This window comes from Primulina eburnea, chromosome 8 (assembly GCF_022965805.1).
Source record: "Primulina eburnea isolate SZY01 chromosome 8, ASM2296580v1, whole genome shotgun sequence".
In the NCBI taxonomy this organism is placed as follows: domain Eukaryota; kingdom Viridiplantae; phylum Streptophyta; class Magnoliopsida; order Lamiales; family Gesneriaceae; genus Primulina; species Primulina eburnea.
The window spans coordinates 35,025,718-35,044,570 of NC_133108.1; the positions used below are offsets into that span (position 1 = coordinate 35,025,718).

Below are 18,853 nucleotides of genomic sequence, written 5' to 3' on the forward strand. Positions count from 1 at the left end.
TTCCGGATGACTCTCTCGTCGTTCGAATTCTTCTTTCTTCTTTTGTTTTTTCAATTTATGTATTAAATTACTTAATTTTATTCTAAAATAAGTTTTACTATAAATATATGCATTTAATTTCGTGTGACAATGAATTAGATTTAGGTAGGATTTCATACCGTCCTTACTCATCTATATTTATTATATTCATCATCAACTACATCTACATTTACATCTACATCGGGTAAGTGATTTCAACCACATCCACGTACTCATAACATTATTGAATACTCATATTTTACCTAAATTTCGTGTTACCACTTATAATTATATTTTCTTAAGAATAATAAATGAAAATAAGTATATAAATTAACAAATTAAAAATTATATAATAAATAAAAATATTAGAAATAAATCGGAAGGCATGAAACAGCAGACAATGAAGAGACAACTTGTCAATTCTCAAAAGTTAGATTTTTAAAAGAATAAAGTTTCAGTTTAGATGCTAATTTTGTATTTCCTCTAATTCAATTTTTAGTTGATTAATTTTAATAATATTAAAAAAAAGGATTGAAACTAAAAGATTATGATATTTTTATGACAAAAACTTGTGTGAGATGGTCTCACGGATCGTATTTTGTGATACAAATATCTTATTTAGATTATCAATGAAAAAAATATTACTTTTTATGCTAAGAGTATTATTTTTTATTATGGATATCGATAAGATTGACCCGTCTCACACATAAACATTTATAAAACCGTCTACTCTATTTTACATGGTAAATGAGAATTAAGCGACATTTATGTTTTCCTTTTTCTATTTCGTTATGAATTTGATGACAAGACAATCTCCACGTAGTACCCTTTACGTTCGTGTTTGTTCTGCCGCGATCGACGGTCTAGATGTGACAAGATATGACCGCTGGATTTCCGACACGTATTGAGTAGGTCCGTTTGATAGCATTGCTCTCATTGACGAATGGCAGTGTGCCACGTAAAACCGAACGGTGGATTTCAATGTACTATAAATTAAAATTTATAGTGGATTAGATAGTTATCCACAACTAGGTTGTCACGTGGAATCCAATTTAACTTTAAATGAATTAGTTGGGGCCCACTTTATCCATTGCCCCATTTATTTATTACTATGTGCATATAAATACCTTACACATAAATTGAAAAAAAAAATCGGAATTACTTAATTATATTTTTTTGCTTGTATTTCAATATTTTTAAAATTTAAAATTACAAATTAATAAATTTGTAATGAAATTTGAGAGACTTTAGTAGGTGAAAAAACTAATTATGTTTTAATAGAGTATATTGAGAAAGTCATATTCATGTAAGTTGTGTAGATAAAGTATTTGAATATACAAAATGTATCATGAGGTTTTTTCTCAAAGTAAAATCATGAAACTCATTAGGAAGCGTACTGTATATTCTAAATTTGTGCATAGCCTATTCAGTCGCCTAAAATAAGGATAAAATTCGTTCGAACTTGAAACTAACATATGTGATGTAAACTTCATGTTTCATTAATAAGGGCATGAAGATATCCATTCATACATATGAATGATCATTTGATGATGCACTGAAAAAAATTTCTCAGAAAGTTGTTATCACTTGTCAAGTGAAAAAATATACAATTATGGTTATACAATATTAGTCATTTGACCACGTTCTCTTCTTGCCTACAGGTGAAGATATCACACGTGATCTGATGAGTTACAAGTACAAAGAATCTCTAGCCAAAATAAGACATGCTCATTTTGAAAAGGATTCCTCAGTTGCACATACAACGTCATTGTTATTACTCAAAGATACATCACATCGTTATCGAATTCATTTGAAACTTTCGGTATATCAATAGTTGTAGATTCGATAGGAATATATGAGTTTAAAGTGCCGTACTGAGTTTTTGCAGTTACTATCAGTGACACCTAAGGATTATGCAGCGATGATACTAGAGGCTCTTATCATGATCTTATGGATTCAATCTGAGTTGAGTTCCAATGTTCTTGATCAAAAGGTTGATGAAAAGAATTGAGCTACTTAGGATAAGACCGAAATGAAAAAAAAAAGTTGTTCTGAATCACATTAAGTAGTGACACACGGCTAGTTGTATCTATGAATCATTGATGGTCACACAAATATTAGATCATGTGTTCTCGTTGAGATAATCAAATTTAAATAGTTAAATTTGACGACTGTAGTCTGATGGAGATCAAATAGATTGCTTATAAAGGAGTTTAAAACGTAAGTCAATGTAATGAAAGTTGTGGAATTTAGCTTAACTGTTAGTTAATTGAAGAGAGTTGAACTGTATATTATAGTGAAGAAGTTCACAACACTGACAGCCGTAAAAAATGGATCAGTGAAAAAATTTGTCCTTCAAAAGTTTCTTATTATGTGAAGGAGATTTGTATTCTCGATAGATCGACGATGTCTGATTATCAATCGTGATTATAATGAGTTCGCTATTATTTATTAGTAAATTTAGAATATACTAATTAAATAGCAAGTAGTAGTAATAATTAATAAGTGCAAAATTCTCATGAAATATTCTAGAAAAGTATATAGTAAATTAATTAATTAATAATTAATTGAGTAATTAAAAATATATATTTAATTTAAATCATAAATAAATATATGTGTATATATATGCGAGTATATTGAAAAAAATTAATCATGTATTTTATTTTCCAGAGTGAAAAATACATATATGAGAGTTTTTTTAATAATGAAAAACAGTATCATGATAAAAAAAAAAAAAAAAAAAAGAGTCCTGATTAGATTGAATTACAAACAAGTTTTTTCCAAAAAAAAAAAAATTCTCTCTCTCACTCACAAAAAAAAAAATTAAATCAAAATCTATCTCTATCTCTTGGAAGCATATTCCTCCACATAATCGCCTCGACACCGTGGAATTTTTGAAATTCCGTTGATAAACTCTCGACACAAATTTTTTTAGGTCTATAGTGCGATCTATAAGAAGACTTCAGTTTCTGATCGTGGATCTGATTAAACGATTGCGTTCGTAGATATTTTTAAGAAGGACTATCTCCGCTTAAAATTCGGAATAGTTAGAGTCGGCATTATATACACAAAAGTTAACTATATAAAAACAAATTATGAATGATTTAAATCACACGATACCCAATGAATGTTTTAAACGTCAAAATATAATTTTTAAATTTTCGCTACTCATTAGATAATTTTAACGTCAAGGAACCGTATTGTTCAATTTTATATAATACAGTTTTTTTTTTCTCCCAAAATCCAAATCCCTCATTTTTCTTCTCCTATTTTTCTAAAATTAATCTTTTATACAAGTGCATTACATTTTCCTTATATATCCGTTATCAATTTTGCTGCAGTTTGCTGCCAAGGCTTCACAAATCATGGCAAAGTCACAGCAGGAATTTTCCCGAGAAATTTGTCAGATTTTTTTTACTTGATATTAAGTTTTATTAAAAAAAAATCATTTGTTACGTGAGCAGATAACCAGTTCTTCATTATGCATTAGTATATGTTAATCGTTATTATATAATAATAAAATATGCACACACATTACATGTGATATTATTATTTTTAATTTGATCAAATAATATTAAACAATTAACACGAAATTATTTTCAATTTAGAAAAGTTGTTCGATTTAAAAGAAAAAGTTTTGTTTAGATTTTTTTCTATGTAAAATATGGAGTAACTTGAAGAAGTTTTTAATACGATAAGAAGGGTAATTATAAAATTAAATATTTTGGTGCCTTTTAAGCTAGTTACTCTAAGGATCTCACACTTAATAATCGTTTCCACGTTCGTTGTCGTAATACACATACATGGATAACATATTCTACATTATTGGAGAATATGAATTCAAAACAAATTTTGAGGAATGCATGCTTAATGTTACATTCTATGTTTTATTGTTACATTCTCGCATAACATGTCTTATCTTTTAAGAAAGTTTTAAAATCAAATTTATACTAGAAATTAAGATTTAAAATCCATATCCAAAAATTTCACGTCAATAACTACAATCCATCTGAAACCAAAATTTTAAATTCAAGATCGAAGTACAACAAACGTAAACTCCGTAATAGTGATAAGATTCCGCGGTAGATAAGATCCTACTTATGTAGACACTACCCTCACTTCATTTCAACGGGTAAGATCTTGTCACACATATAATTTCAAAAAAAAAAGTATATCTTATATATGCATGGGCAAATATTGACCATCTATCTTATCATGGGGACAATGTCTACATTGATAGGATGAAATAAACCAGATTCCGCATGTTTTAGTAGGCCAAGCCGAGGATAATAGAGCGAGATATCGTGATTGCTTAAGAAACGACATTCGTTAGCATAGAAGAAAAAGCATATTACTTTTATAAAAGCAATTCCAATTATTTGGCGGTAGTAGTTGGCCAGTTATCCACCATATGAACAAGTTCTTTACATTCAAAGAAGTATACTATGCTGCCTTCCAGAAAAGAAAAGAAAAGAAAAAAAAAAAAAAGAAAAGAAAGAAGTATACTAAATAATATTACCTAACAAAATTATTTTTTCTCAAATATTTTTTGGATTGCACACACACACACACACACACACACACACAGACACACACATATATATATATATATATATATACTATTTATTAACTTTGAGGGACTTAGAGTAACTATCTAGGAGGACACCAATTTTTTCTCCCAATTTTACCCTTATATGATACTAATATTACACTTTTGTTTTTTGTTATTTTGTTTTTTTTTTTAAAATTTCAACACACACTTTTATTTTTATTATTTTTTTTCAACAATCAAATATCAATTTAGTCACTCCATAAATTGTCAAATTACACTTTAGTCCATCGATAATGATAAAAAAAATTTGTATACACATGCATCGCATGTGCATAGTATAACTCGTATATATTATCATCAATCGGGAGGTCGTCGATTAGATTTTTTCCCCTCATTTCGTAGCTGATCATGTTATTTTATTAAAAATCATATTATACAGTATTTAATCTTGTCAAGAAAATTAAAATTCTCGGCTGCTTCTTGGATTCCTTGGAGATAGGATTCGGAAACATCGAGTCATTTTTAACACTACTTGTATTCTTATTTATTCAATTATCTTGAAATTATTCTGTCGAGGAGGCAGGTAAATTTCCCGTTTTGACCAAATTAAAAATATATAAAATAATTTTTCTGGGAAGATAAAAAAAAAAGTCAAAAGAAGTGTGTGCAATTAATACTTTAGGCAGCCTAAACCGAAGATGTGTTGGACGGGGCAACTTCAGTTCACACTCATTGAATAATAAATATTTGGTAGCTTTTCAAATTAAAAAATTCCATAGGTTAGGAATTTCCTGTATATATTATAAAAATATAATAAATTTAAATGCTGGGATTTGGATATGTCTCATTTTTTGAGGAATTAGTCAATTTTACAAGATGATACGTGTTTATTCGAGTATTAACTGAATATGTATATTACATGTTGCTTTTTTTTAAAAAAAAAAATCGATCGGTCCAATAAGTATGGAAATAAATTTAATTAATTATTTAATTGGTAGTTTGATTTGAAGTATCATGATTTCTTGAGCATACGCATTTTCACTTATTGCGGTTCAGGGAGTATTCCATTGGAGATCGAGGACTTAAGCTTGGAAGGAAATTTCATTTCTAAGATTCAATCAGTTAGGCCATCTCCAATCCATATCCTCTATTTTTCATCCTCTATCCTCTAAAATAGAGATTCACGATCTCTATTTTCAAAAACTTTCTTCAACTCATATCCTCTAAATATTACCAAATACTCTATTTCTTTAATTTATTTCATTTTCAACCCATTTCCTTTAAATATTAAAAATTACTCTATTTTTTTAATTTATTTCATTTTCAACCCATATCTTTTAAATCTTACCAAATATTTCATTCGACTCGTTTATTATTTAAATAAACTTAATTAATTCGCTAAACATAACACAACTACATGTGTATTCGACTCGTTTATTTAGAACAATACATTTATTTTGTCATCAAATTGCAAACAAAAGACAACATTCATCAAACAGACATAAAATATAAATCAAGACAAACATAAACGACACAATATTTAAAGAACAACACACAAATTGACCATTAAAAATACTAATATTCCGAATTACTGTACTCCTCCCACAAATGGTCAATAAGAGCTTCTCGAAGTGCATAATGAGCCGATTTATCTTTTATTTTACGATGGCGTGCAAGAAACTCTTGAAATCGGACATGCTCATCACGTGCCATTTCAACATCTGGGATGGGTGCCTCGCGATAATCTGTGACTGGCACATTCAATTCTCTTTCGTCTTCAATAATCATATTATGCATTATAATGTATGCTGTCATGATATCATGCAGCACTTGTTTGCTCCAAACTCGTGCAGGTCCAGTGATTATCGCCCACTTTGATTGCAATACTCCAAATGCTCGTTCAACATCTTTTCTACAACTTTCTTGTCGTGCTGCAAAATATTTCTTCTTTGGACCTTGTGGATTGTGGATTGTTTGCACTAGAATAGCCCACTTTGGATATATACCATCTGCTAGGTAGTATCCCATGGTATATTCTTTTCCTTGTATGACATAGTTAGCAGGGGGAGCTACACCATTGACCAAATTAACAAAAAGATGAGATTTTGATAACACATTAATGTCATTATTTGAACCTGGCAAACCAAAGTATGCATGCCATATCCACAACTCGTAATCTGCTACGGCCTCCAAAATGATGGTTGGTTTTCCGCTACGACCAGCATATTGTCCAGCCCAACCTGTTGGACAGTTTTTCCATTTCCAATGCATACAATCTAGGCTTCCTAGCATCCCCGGGAATCCACGTTGTTTTCCAATAAGGAGAATCCTTTCAATGTCCTCAGCATTTGGAGACCGAAGATACCAGTCACCAAAAACCTCCACCACAGCCCGACAAAATCTTTTTAAACTTTCAATCGCAGTAGACTCCCCGATTTTAATATACTCATCCGTTGAATCTGCCGCCATACCATATGCTAAGATACGCATTGCAGCTGTTATCTTCTGGTATGGGGACAACCCGGGCCTCCCCAATGCATCTACTTTCTGTACGAAGTAATTGTCATGTTGTTGAACTGATTCCATAATTCGCAAGAATAATCGACGAGACATTCGAAAACGTCTCTTGAACATTGATTCATTGTACATTGAAGACTCAGAAAAATAGTCATTGTACAAGCGTTGTTCGGCAGCTAATCTGTCTCGATTAATCACAACATGGCCAGTGATCGAGCCTCGACGTTGCAAATTATCACTTTCTTCGAAGTAATTGGAGACAACGGTAGCACTGTTTATGAGTTGGCTTAAAATCATTTGTTGTTCGTCAATGCGATTCAACTCATTTTGTATGTTGGCACTAGGTTGATCTTCGTCGTCAGATGACGACGAGGACGCATAGAAAGAAAAACTTGAAGGACCTCTTTCATGAAAATTCATTTTTGAGCAAGTTGTGTAAATTATCAAGAAGTCACTGGTCTTTAAATAAGTGGTGACACTTATTAGTTTAGTTATGTTAGATATTTTAATTTAATTTTAATATTATATAGAGTAAAAGCCAACTCATTTTTTTTGTCACGGATTGTGTATTTCAATAAAGCCAACTGAGATGCATTTCAAATAAAGGCAATGTGATGGGTTGTCTAGTGGTGTCTAATCACAATTAGAGCCATGTGATGGGTTGTCTAGTTGCTATCATCTAATAAAGAAACTGAGATGCATTTCAAATAAAGCCAACGGGTTGTGCATTTCAAATCAAAGCCATGTGATGGGTTGTCTAGTTGCTGTCATCTAATAAAAAAACTCTATAGTATGTCCGAGATGCATTGTACATTTAAAATAAAGTTCTTTCAATACACACCTTTAGATCAGATTTAATTTTATTTGAGACCGTTGATCCAGATTTTTTATCAAAATGTTTTGGCTATAAATTGAAGCATCATATGAAGCCTTGAGACAACTCATACAAATTGAATAATTATTTACAATCAAATGACTTCATCTAAACGTGGTGCTGCCTTCTCAATCGAGGAGGACAAACTACTCGTGATGGCTTATCTTGATGTCTCCCAAAATCCAATAATTGGTATAAACCAATCACGCGATAGGTTATGGTCACGAGTGGCAGCTACATACAACGAACAACTCGCTGGTAACTCAACAGAGCCTCGAACTACTAAGGCCCTCCAATGTCGCTGGTTCAACATAAACAAGATTGTCCAAAACTTTAGTTCATGTGTTAGCCAGGTGGAACTTAGTCGTCCAAGTGGTGCTTCTGAGAAAGATATTGTGAGTAATTAATTTTTTTTTTCATATTTATGTGAAACTATATTTTTTTACTTTATGTGACTAAGATACAATTCATACCGTATTATAGTTGGATCAAGCAAAAGCCTTATTTAAGCAATCAGCTGGGTCGACTTGGCGGTTGGATCATGTATGGTCTTTGCTTAAGGACCAAGAGAAGTTTAGGTCATCAAACGCTATTTTACCGAATTTCATACCAAACCGCGGGAATATCGACTCATCCCAATCTGACTATTCTCCCAACACAGAATCACCAACACCCGATTCTGGAGGGCTATCTGGGTTTGCTATAAACCTGGATGAAGATAATCCATCAGGAGGGAGTTCTCAGCGTCCAATTGGCAAAAAAAAGGCCAAAGCCAAAAGAAAAGCCACTGAAGAACACTTGAAGGACATTTCCACCATGGCCAAATGTACTGAGAAAATGGTGGCTGTTATGGAGAATGCTGAGGTACATCGACAACAACTCATTGCTGTTGAGAAACAAAGGAATGCGATAATGGCTTTTAAAGAAGAAAACAAAATACTAAGGATGAACCCTATGTGCGTTGATGAATCAGTCCGTGCATACTTGATCAAAGAACAACAAAAAATTTGGCAAAAAAGAATGGAGACGGGGGATGACTCCGACGGAACTTCTACACCATTTGGACAGTTCTTCGGAGGAACTTCACCATCCGGGTCCGACCTTCCACCATACTAGTGTTCTCTCATGATTGCAATGAAATAAGAATGTGTTTATCTTTATTGTTGTGTGTGTTTTTATTTTTATTTTTGGTGATATGTTTATCTTTATTGTTGTGTGTGTTTCTTTATTGTCTACTTTATTAGGCCATCCACAATAATAAAGATATTTCGTACAAATATTTGTGGACCCCCTAATCCACATCATCAATCAAATATTTCTCTATTCAAATATCTCATATTTCACAATAAAATATCTCACACCAACCAAATATTTACGGGTCCTACTATTACTTTAATTAATATTTTATTTTCATTTAAATAAAATTATTTCACCACTTTAATTATTTTTATCTATTATTTAGTATTATATTTTTTTTATTAAAATGTAAAATTAAAAAGTTTAATAATTATGTATAATTAAATAAATATTAAATAAAAATGAAAAAAAAATTAAAAAAAATACCCTACTCGACCCAAGCTATCTTGGGTCGAGCAAACTGAGCAAACTCTTCACTTTGCTTGGGTCTCGCCTGGGTCGTGCTCAACCAAAAAAAAAAAAACACTACATTCGACCCATCTCGACCCACCACGACCCAAAAAATAAAATTTAAAAAAATAGCAATATCCGGTTACAAATTTGTAACCGGATATTGTCGTGGCACATCATGGTGTGCAGTGGTGAATATTTAGATGTAAAGGATATTTGAATGACTTGGATTGGATTAAAAAATTGGCCAAAAAATTTGATAAAACTACAAGGGTTATATTGCAATTTTCATGATGGCAATTTTGTAATTAAGCTATCCTCCATTTGCCTCCTCTATTTGAACAGTTATACTCCATTTTTAGAGGATTACTATTCCTTCCTCTAAAATGGAGTAGAGGAATGAAGATGGGTTGGAGGAGAATTGATGCTCTATAATGAAAGAATACGAGTTGGGTTAGAGATGCTCTTATGAAGCCTCCGATTTTCTTATCGATTCAACATATGAAGGGATCGGCAAACTGTGTAGCTCACTAGCACATGAACTGGTTAGATATTAGTTTCGAATGGGTTAATTGTGATGTGCTATTATGGTTATCTACTGTTGTAACTCGTGACTTCAATTTAAATGTTTATGGCTCGTTATTCTAAAAAAAAAGTTAGCATGGATGGGTCTTGCAGTCAAGCTCCTTTTAAGAATTGCAAACATCTGTCATTTATGTTATGCAGTATGACTTTGAATGATCATTCTTCAAAATATGATTTTGAGCTTTTTGTCATGCAAACCTGGGCCATTTGGAAGGATATTTGCTTCAGGAAACATAACCTTGTGAGATCTAACTACTCGCTTAAGATAAACATGATTTCTTCTTATCTTGAGGAATTTCATAAAGCAAAGAGATTGTGGATCCCAGATCCAGTGGCTAAACACAATGGTAGAGTGTTGAAATGGACCAAACCTCCTTTGGGACATTTCCGGCTTGATGTTGATGCAGGTTTCTATGAGCAGAAAGGTGTTTTCAGTGTGGGAGCAGTTATTAGAGACCACCTTGGTTTTATTTGTGTGGCTTCAGGCTGGGGTATTCGCCATCCGGGTTCAGTGGTTGCGGCAGAACTCAATGCTATTCTTTTTGGTTTGAAGCTCGCGGTGCAAAGTAATTATCGAAATGTTTGGGTGTTTTCAGATTCGGTTCAAGCGGTTAATGCACTGACAAAGACTACGGAAATTATAACATAAAAATATTTTATCTTTTTTACGTTTGGGTCTTTACGTCCATTTGGTGTACTTCAAGATTCCGCAAGGCGGCAATCGCAAGTATCACACGAATAAAGGTTATTCTCGATACAGGAGAATATGTGTCAAAGTAATCAAGCCCTTCACGTTGATGGTCCTTTAATTACCAATCTGGCTTTATACTTTCTTATCTATGGTTTCATCTGATTTCATTTTCCTTTTGAAAACCCATTTACATCCTAGTGGTTTGCTTCCCGGAGGAAGATTTACTAATTCCCACGTATGGTTTTGTAAAATGGATTCCATTTCGGAATTGATAGCCTCTTTCCATAGAGGTCCCTCATATGAACTCATTGCTTCCTTGAAGCTTTGAGGTTCACTTTCCATCATGAAAGTGATGAAATCCGGACCATAGAATTTCTCAGTCCTAGCTCTCTTACTACGTCTAGGTTCAATATCTTGATCAAGCTCTTGTTCTTTATCAATTGTCTCATGCAATCTTTTGGATGAACTTGGTTCTTCCTTTGATTTGTATGGAAACATGTGTTCAAAGAACGAAGCATTTCTTGATTCCATTATCGTATTCTTGTGAATATCAGGTATTTGAGATTCATGTACAAGAAAACGATAAGCGCTACTGTTTTGAGTATTTCCAATGAAAATGCAATCAAAGTTTTTGGTCCTATCTTAACTTTCTTTGGAGTGGGTATTGCTACTTTGGCAAGACACCCCCACGCTCGCAGATATTGGTAGGAAGGACTTCTACCTTTCCATAATCAAATGGACTTTTATCTTGCTTCTTTCAGGGCACCTTATTTAAAAGTTAATTTGCTGTTAGAACAGCTTCCCCCCACATGTTCTGTGGTAAACCAGAACTTAGTAACAACGCATTCATCATTTCTTTCAATGTGCGATTATTTCTCTCTGCAATGTCATTTTGTTGAGGAGAATAAGGTGCAGTTCTTTCGTGTTTAATACCGTGTTGAGCACAAAACTCAGCAAATGGTGATTCATATTCACCTGCACGATCTCTTCTTAGCACCTTAATTTTCTTACTAAGTTTGTTTTCAACTTCACTCTTATATTGGACAAATTTTTCAATAGCTTCATCCTTACTTTTGAGGAGATACACACAACAAAATTTTGTGCTATCGTCAACAAAAGTGATGAAGTATTTATTTCCACCACGAGTTTGCACACTTTTTAGATCACATATATCACTGTGAATTAGATCAAGTGGTTCACTATTTCTTTCAATAGTTCGAAAATATGATCTCGTTAGTTTTGCCTCAACACAAGTTTCACATTTGTGTTGTTTATCAATATGGAATGCATGAATGCTTTTCATGTTAATTAGTCTAGCAATTGTATCGTAATTAACGTGTCCAAGTCTACTATGCCATAAACAAGAAGACCCAAGCAAGTAGGCAAAAGTATTATCTTTATTCATCACATTCTTAATAGCCATTACATTGAGTTTGAATAAATCATTACAAACATACCTTTTGCCAACAAACATTCCACTTTTCGACAAAACCACCTTATCTGACTCGAATACAATGCGAAAACCATGCTTGTTAAGAAGCGACCTTGACACCAAGTTCTTGCGGATGTCAGGCACATACAACACATTGTTCAAAGTCAGTTCTTTTCCAGATGTCATCTTTAGGACAACTTTCTCATGACCCTTGATCTCGGATGTGGCGGAATTTCCCATGAATAGTTTTTCCCCATTCATAGATTCCTCAAGGGTAGCAAACATCTCCTTGTCGGAGAAAACATGGCGAGTGGCACCAGTGTCGATCCACCAGTCCCTTGGGTTATAACCCACCAGATTAACTTCTAATATTACAACACAGAGATTCATGTTCGGAACCTCTTGAGATATGTTCTCCACCATATTCACCTCTCGGTTTCTATTTGTATTCTTACATTCAGATGCCTTGTGACCCTTGCCATCACAGTTATAGTATTTTCCAGAGAACTTCTTTTTTGAAACACCTCCTTTGGGTCTGAGGTTCAACTTCTTGTTGGAGGGAGAGAAGTTTCTCTTTTTCGAGCTTTGGCCATGTAGTGACCCGTTCCAGAATCACCTACTAATCAGAACTTAAGCATGCAAAATTAACATTTAAAACTGAATCAGGTAAACAGCGGAAAAACAGTAATACAACCCAATCGAATCTGTAAGTACAAAATACTTAAACAACCAGATCGAACTAAATACCAAGAACAAATACCAACAACTACAGGTCAACCTCTGCCAGCTCCCTGTCCACTCCCTCCTGGACCGTCCAACCTGAGACCTGCCCCATCGAATAGGGTGTCCAAAACAGAGATAAACCGAGGACGTGAGCATAAAACGCTCAGCACCGAAAGCATGAGTATACAAGACTATGACATGCATGTATGCAAAATGTACTGGATACCAGGATCTGGGTATATCGAAATACTGCTCAGGTAAATGACGTCAAGGTATGTAGCACTCTGCGCCGTCGCACCAGGAGGTGGCTCCCATACCAAAATAAACCTGTGGATATACCGGTGACCTGACCACCGTCGGCCAACGGGGTCCAACCATCCACAACAAACGAGGGCTGAGCACCCTCTCAACAGGCATCTCAAAGATAATCAGGCTCAACATGATTATGCAAATGCCGCATAATAAACCATGCATCATATGACAGATAATAATGCAACATATAAACATGCAACACATAGTAAAGCATACTCAATCCTGCTATCTCGGATAGTACTTTCGTACCTCAAACCAGTAGATCCTAGCAATCAGTCCTAGAATCAAGCCTGCGTCCGTAGTCAGCCCACTGATGCCGCTAGCTCCCAACTAGAGCACAGCTCCGCTACAAGACTAGTAGCTCCCCGCTAGTGCCTAATTCTCGGGAAAAGACTAGAAACCCATCAGAAACAACTAAAACGCTCTGGAACACTCGGAATTGGCGAGTAACAAATGAAGCCTCGCGCCTCTATTTATAGACAACGATCGGAAGATCCGATCCACTTCGGAAGATCCGATCCGGCACACTTCGGACGATCCGAACCCTGATCGGACGATCCGAACCTTGCATGTCTTCCACGTGTCCAGACACCTGTCTTCGGACGATCCGAACCCTGATCGGACGATCCGAACTCTGCATGTCTTCCACGTGTCCAGCCACCTGTCTTCGGACGATTCGAACCCTCTTCGGACGATCCGAACCCGCTTCGGACGATCCGAACTCTGTTCGGTCCTTCCGATCCCACCGAAATATAATTAATCCAATAATTAACTCAAATTAGGCATCGGGATACTACATTCTCCCCCCTAAAAAGGATTTCGTCCGCGAAATCGAGTCTGAAGAATGACAATTCTGAACAACAATACATTCAACTTAAGAATGAATTACAACTGAAAGTACAACTGAAATTACAATCATTACTGAAAATACTACAACTAGAACAACTCTGGATGCTCTGACCGCATGCGACTCTCTAGTTCCCAAGTAGCTTCTTCAGTACCTCGACGCTGCCACTGCACTAAGACAAGAGGAATAGTCTTATTCCGCAGTACCTTATCCTTCCGGTCTAAGATCGAAACCGATCTTTCCACAAAAGACAAATCCGGATTCAGCTGAACTTCTGTCGGATGCAAAACATGAGACTCATCCGCTACGTATCGTCTCAACAAGGACACATGAAACACATTGTGAACACTAGACAGATACGGTGGCAAAGCTAATCTGTAGGCCAAATCTCCCACACATTCTAAGATCTCAAAAGGACCAATGAATCTCGGAGATAGCTTACCCTTGAGTCCAAATCTCAGAATCCTCCGGAAAGGTGATACCTTGAGAAACACTTTCTCGCCTGCATCAAAATGAAGAGGTCTGCGCTTGGAGTTCGCATAACTCGCTTGTCGATCCTGAGCAGTCTTAATCCGCTGTTTGATCACAAGAACTTTGTCCATGGCCTGCTGAATCAATTCTGGACCCTCGACCTGTCGTTCTCCGATTTCCTCCCAGAATAGAGGAGTACGACAACGTCGACCATACAATGCTTCAAACGGAGACATACCAATACTCCTATGAAAACTGTTGTTGTATGCAAACTCTATCAACGGCAGATGATCCTGCCAAGCTGGCCCGAAATCCATCACACAAGATCTCAACATATCCTCAAGAGTACGAATAGTCCTCTCTGACTGACCGTCAGTCTCTGGGTGATATGCAGTACTCAAACTCAAGGTAGTGCCCAAAGCTTGCTGAAAGCTGCCCCAAAATCTAGATGTAAATCGAGGATCTCTGTCACTAACGATACTCACGGGCACACCATGAAACCGTACAATCTCCTGAATGTACAACTGTGCCATCCGATCGAAAGTGAAATCTCTGTTATACGGAAGAAAATGGGCAGACTTAGTAAGTCGATCCACTACCACCCAGATAGCATCTCTATTCCCCACAGACATAGGCAAGTGAGTCACGAAGTCCATCGTGATATGCTCCCACTTCCACTCCGGAATAGGAAGATTCTGCAACAAACCTCCAGGTCGTCGATACTCAGCCTTCACCTGCTGACAGACAAGGCACTTGGAGACATACTGATAAACATTACGTTTCATACCTTTCCACCAAAATCGAGTCCTCAAATCCTTATACATCTTGTTGCTCCCTGGATGAACACTCAACTTGCTATGATGAGCCTGAGACAAAATCTCCTCCCTCAAAGTGTCATCTTCCGGTACAACAACACGACCAGATAAGCACAAAAGACCCTCGGACTGATAGTGGAAACCAGAAGTATTATCTCCATCAGCCAACCGAGCTAATTTCTGAATCTTAGAATCAGACATCTGAGCATCTCTAATCCGAGAATACAAAACTGGCTCGGACAAAATAGTAGCTATACGGATACTCTCTGTTCCCTTCCGATGCTTACAATTGAATCCCATCGAACAGAAATCCTGAATAATCCCAGATGCAGCACAAGTCTGAAGAGCAGATAACCTCACCTTGCGACTAAGAGCATCGGCCGTGAGATTCGCAGATCCTGGATGATACTTGATCTCACAATCGTAATCCTTGAGTAGGTCCATCCAACGACGCTGACGCATGTTCAACTCAGCCTGAGTGAACAGATACTTCAAACTCTTATGATCAGTGAAGATCTCAAATCGCTCACCATACAGATAATGGCGCCAGATTTTCAAAGCAAAAACGATCGCTGCTAATTCCAGATCATGAACAGGATAGTTTTCCTCATGAGGCTTTAACTGTCTCGACGCATAAGCAATCACATGCTCATTCTGCATCAGAACACACCTTAGTCCCTGTAAAGAGGCATCGGTGTAAACACTGAAACCACCAGATCCAGACGGTAAAGCCAAAACAGGCGCAGATGTCAAACGTCTGCGAAGTTCCAAGAAACTCTCTTCGCACTCTGATGTCCATTCAAATGAAACATCTTTCCGAGTGAGCTGAGTGAGTGGCTTAGCAATCTGAGAGAAGTTGACAATGAAACGGCGATAATACCCAGCCAATCCCAGAAAACTGCGGATCTCGGCTACTGTCGTCGGACGCGACCAGTTCAATACCGCTTCCACCTTACTTGGGTCAACTGAAACTCCCTTGCTAGAAATGACATGACCAAGGAAAACAACCTTGTCAATCCAAAACTCACATTTACTCAACTTCGCATAAAGCTGATTCTCGCGAAGTGTCTGTAAAATAATCCTTAAGTGTTGTGCGTGTTCTTGCTGATCATGCGAATAGATTAAGATATCATCTATAAACACCACAACAAACTTATCCAAGAATTCCCGAGAAACCCGATTCATCATATCCATAAAAACTGCTGGTGCATTCGTCACCCCAAAAGGCATAACCAGAAACTCATAATGCCCATACCGGGTCCTGAATGCAGTCTTCGATATATCTCCCTGATGAACTCGAAGCTGATGATAACCAGACCTTAAATCAATTTTGGAATACACAGAGGTACCTTGCAGTTGATCAAATAAATCATCAATCCGTGGCAACGGATACTTATTCTTTATCGTCGCACGATTCAACTGCCGATAATCTATGCAGAGCCGCATAGATCCATCCTTCTTTTTGACAAAAAGAACTGGTGCTCCCCACGGGGACACACTGGGTCGAATATACCCCTTGTCAAGAAGATCCTGCAACTGCTGTTTCAATTCTTGCATCTCCGATGGAGCTAAACGATAAGGAGCTCTAGAGATTGGTGTCGTGCCTGGCACTAAATCAATGCCAAAATCCACATCCCGAACGGGAGGAAAACCAGGAATCTCCTCGGGAAAAACATCCGGAAAATCGCAAACCACTGGAATGTCACTGATACCGACACTAACTGCGGACGAATCAATAGCATAGATAAGGTAGCCTTCCCCGCCCGACTCTAAAGCACGACAGGCTTTCAGAGCAGAAACCACAGGCATCGGGGGTCGCGCTCCCTCTCCATAGAAAAACCAACTGTCGCCCTCAACTGGACGAAACTGGACAAACTTCTGATAACAGTCCACAGTAGCTCAAAACACAGTCAGCACATCTATTCCCAGAATGCAATCAAAATCCTCCATCACAAGAATCATCAAATTAATAGTTAAAACATTACCCTCAAACTCTAGAGGACAACCCAAAACTAGACGTTTAGCTAGCACCGAATGACCCATCGGTGTGGAAACAGATACCACAACGTCCAAAGAAGTGAAAGGTAATGCATGACGCTTAGCAAATCTCGCAGATATGAATGAATGAGATGCACCAGTGTCAATGAGAACGTAAGCAGGTAATCCACATAATAAAAACACACCTGCGATAACTCTCTCGTTCTCCTCAGCCGCCTGATCCTGGTTAAGAGCAAAGACCTGCCCTTGAGTACGCGGTCGGAGGTTAGAACCCTGAGTAGACTGTCCCTGCTGTGGCCTCTGATGAACTGAAGCCTGAGAACCAGATCCTGATCCTCCGCCCGTCTGTGGACAATCTCTCTTCATGTGGCCCATCTCACCGCACTTGTAACAAGCACCCGCAACCTTGCGACAACGCTCCGTCGGATGATCCTTCCCGCAGTGCTGACACGGGCCCCTCTTCTTCCCAAAATGGTGAACTCCTCCAGATCCAGAGGAAGAAGAAGTAGATCCAGCTTTCTTGAATGCTTGGGCGCGGGGATCCAAGGAACTAGTAGGACGAGCAGACTGCATGGCTCGACCTCTCAACAAACTGCCCTCAGCCTGGCGACAACGATTCACAAGACCCTCATACGATGTCGGATCATCGCAGACAACAACCCGATCATAAATCTCCTGATTGAGGCCCTGAAGAAAATGGTTATACTTGGCACTAGCATTGTCACTGACATGCGGAACATACGGAAGCAACTCAAAGAACTTCTGCTGATACTCATCAACAGACAAACTTCCCTGCTTCAGATTGATCAACTCAATCGCCTTGGTCTGCAGAAGAGCTGGCGGAAAGTAAAGCAGCATGAAAGCGACTCGGAAATCGGCCCAAAGAACTCGACCCTGTCGCTGAACTATTGGTGCAGAGGTAGACCTCCACCACTTGCGCGCACCACCCTCCAGCAAGAAATCAAGGGTATCAATCTGCTGCTCCGCCGAGCACTGAAAAGTCTTGAAGCAGCTCTCCATCCTCTCGAGCCAGTTCTCCGCAACATCCGGGGTCTCACCGCCTGAAAGAGGTTTCGGCCCCATCTGCAAGAACCGATGCATACTAAAACTCCGAGGCTCATCACGACGGTGCTGACGACGTTCTCGATGCTCTCGACGACGCTCCCGATCGTCGCGGTCTCCCCAGCGTCCAACGCTGCCATGACTACTAGCATCGTCGTCAAAACCAGACATCTCTTAGCTACAAAAGTTACCAGAGATTAAACCCAAAAGAACAGTTCCTAATCCCAAAATCTTAATGCATGCTCTGATACCATAAATGTAGTGACCCGTTCCAGAATCACCTACTAATCAGAACTTAAGCATGCAAAATTAACATTTAAAACTGAATCAGGTAAACAGCGGAAAAACAGTAATACAACCCAATCGAAT

At 37.2% G+C, this 18,853-nt stretch overlaps 3 protein-coding genes across 3 annotated transcripts; 2 read left to right on the forward strand and 1 right to left on the reverse strand.

Annotated features, from left to right (window-relative positions):
* Positions 1-5,972: 5,972 nt before the first annotated feature.
* On the reverse strand, positions 5,973-7,507 carry LOC140839199 (protein ANTAGONIST OF LIKE HETEROCHROMATIN PROTEIN 1-like). Its single transcript, XM_073205830.1, has one exon. It carries the CDS (start codon positions 7,505-7,507, stop codon positions 6,146-6,148), a length of 1,362 nt encoding a protein of 453 aa, XP_073061931.1. The 3' UTR covers positions 5,973-6,145.
* A 552-nt stretch (positions 7,508-8,059) lies between these two features.
* Positions 8,060-9,191, forward strand: LOC140837905 (uncharacterized). The gene is made up of 2 exons (XM_073203983.1): positions 8,060-8,356; positions 8,445-9,191. The coding sequence occupies exons 1-2, from the start codon at positions 8,060-8,062 to the stop codon at positions 9,075-9,077; spliced, it is 930 nt and encodes a 309-aa protein (XP_073060084.1). The 3' UTR covers positions 9,078-9,191.
* A 1,018-nt stretch (positions 9,192-10,209) lies between these two features.
* LOC140839200 (uncharacterized) lies at positions 10,210-10,782 on the forward strand. The gene has a single exon (XM_073205831.1). It carries the CDS (start codon positions 10,210-10,212, stop codon positions 10,780-10,782), a length of 573 nt encoding a protein of 190 aa, XP_073061932.1.
* The last annotated feature ends 8,071 nt before the right edge of the window (positions 10,783-18,853 follow it).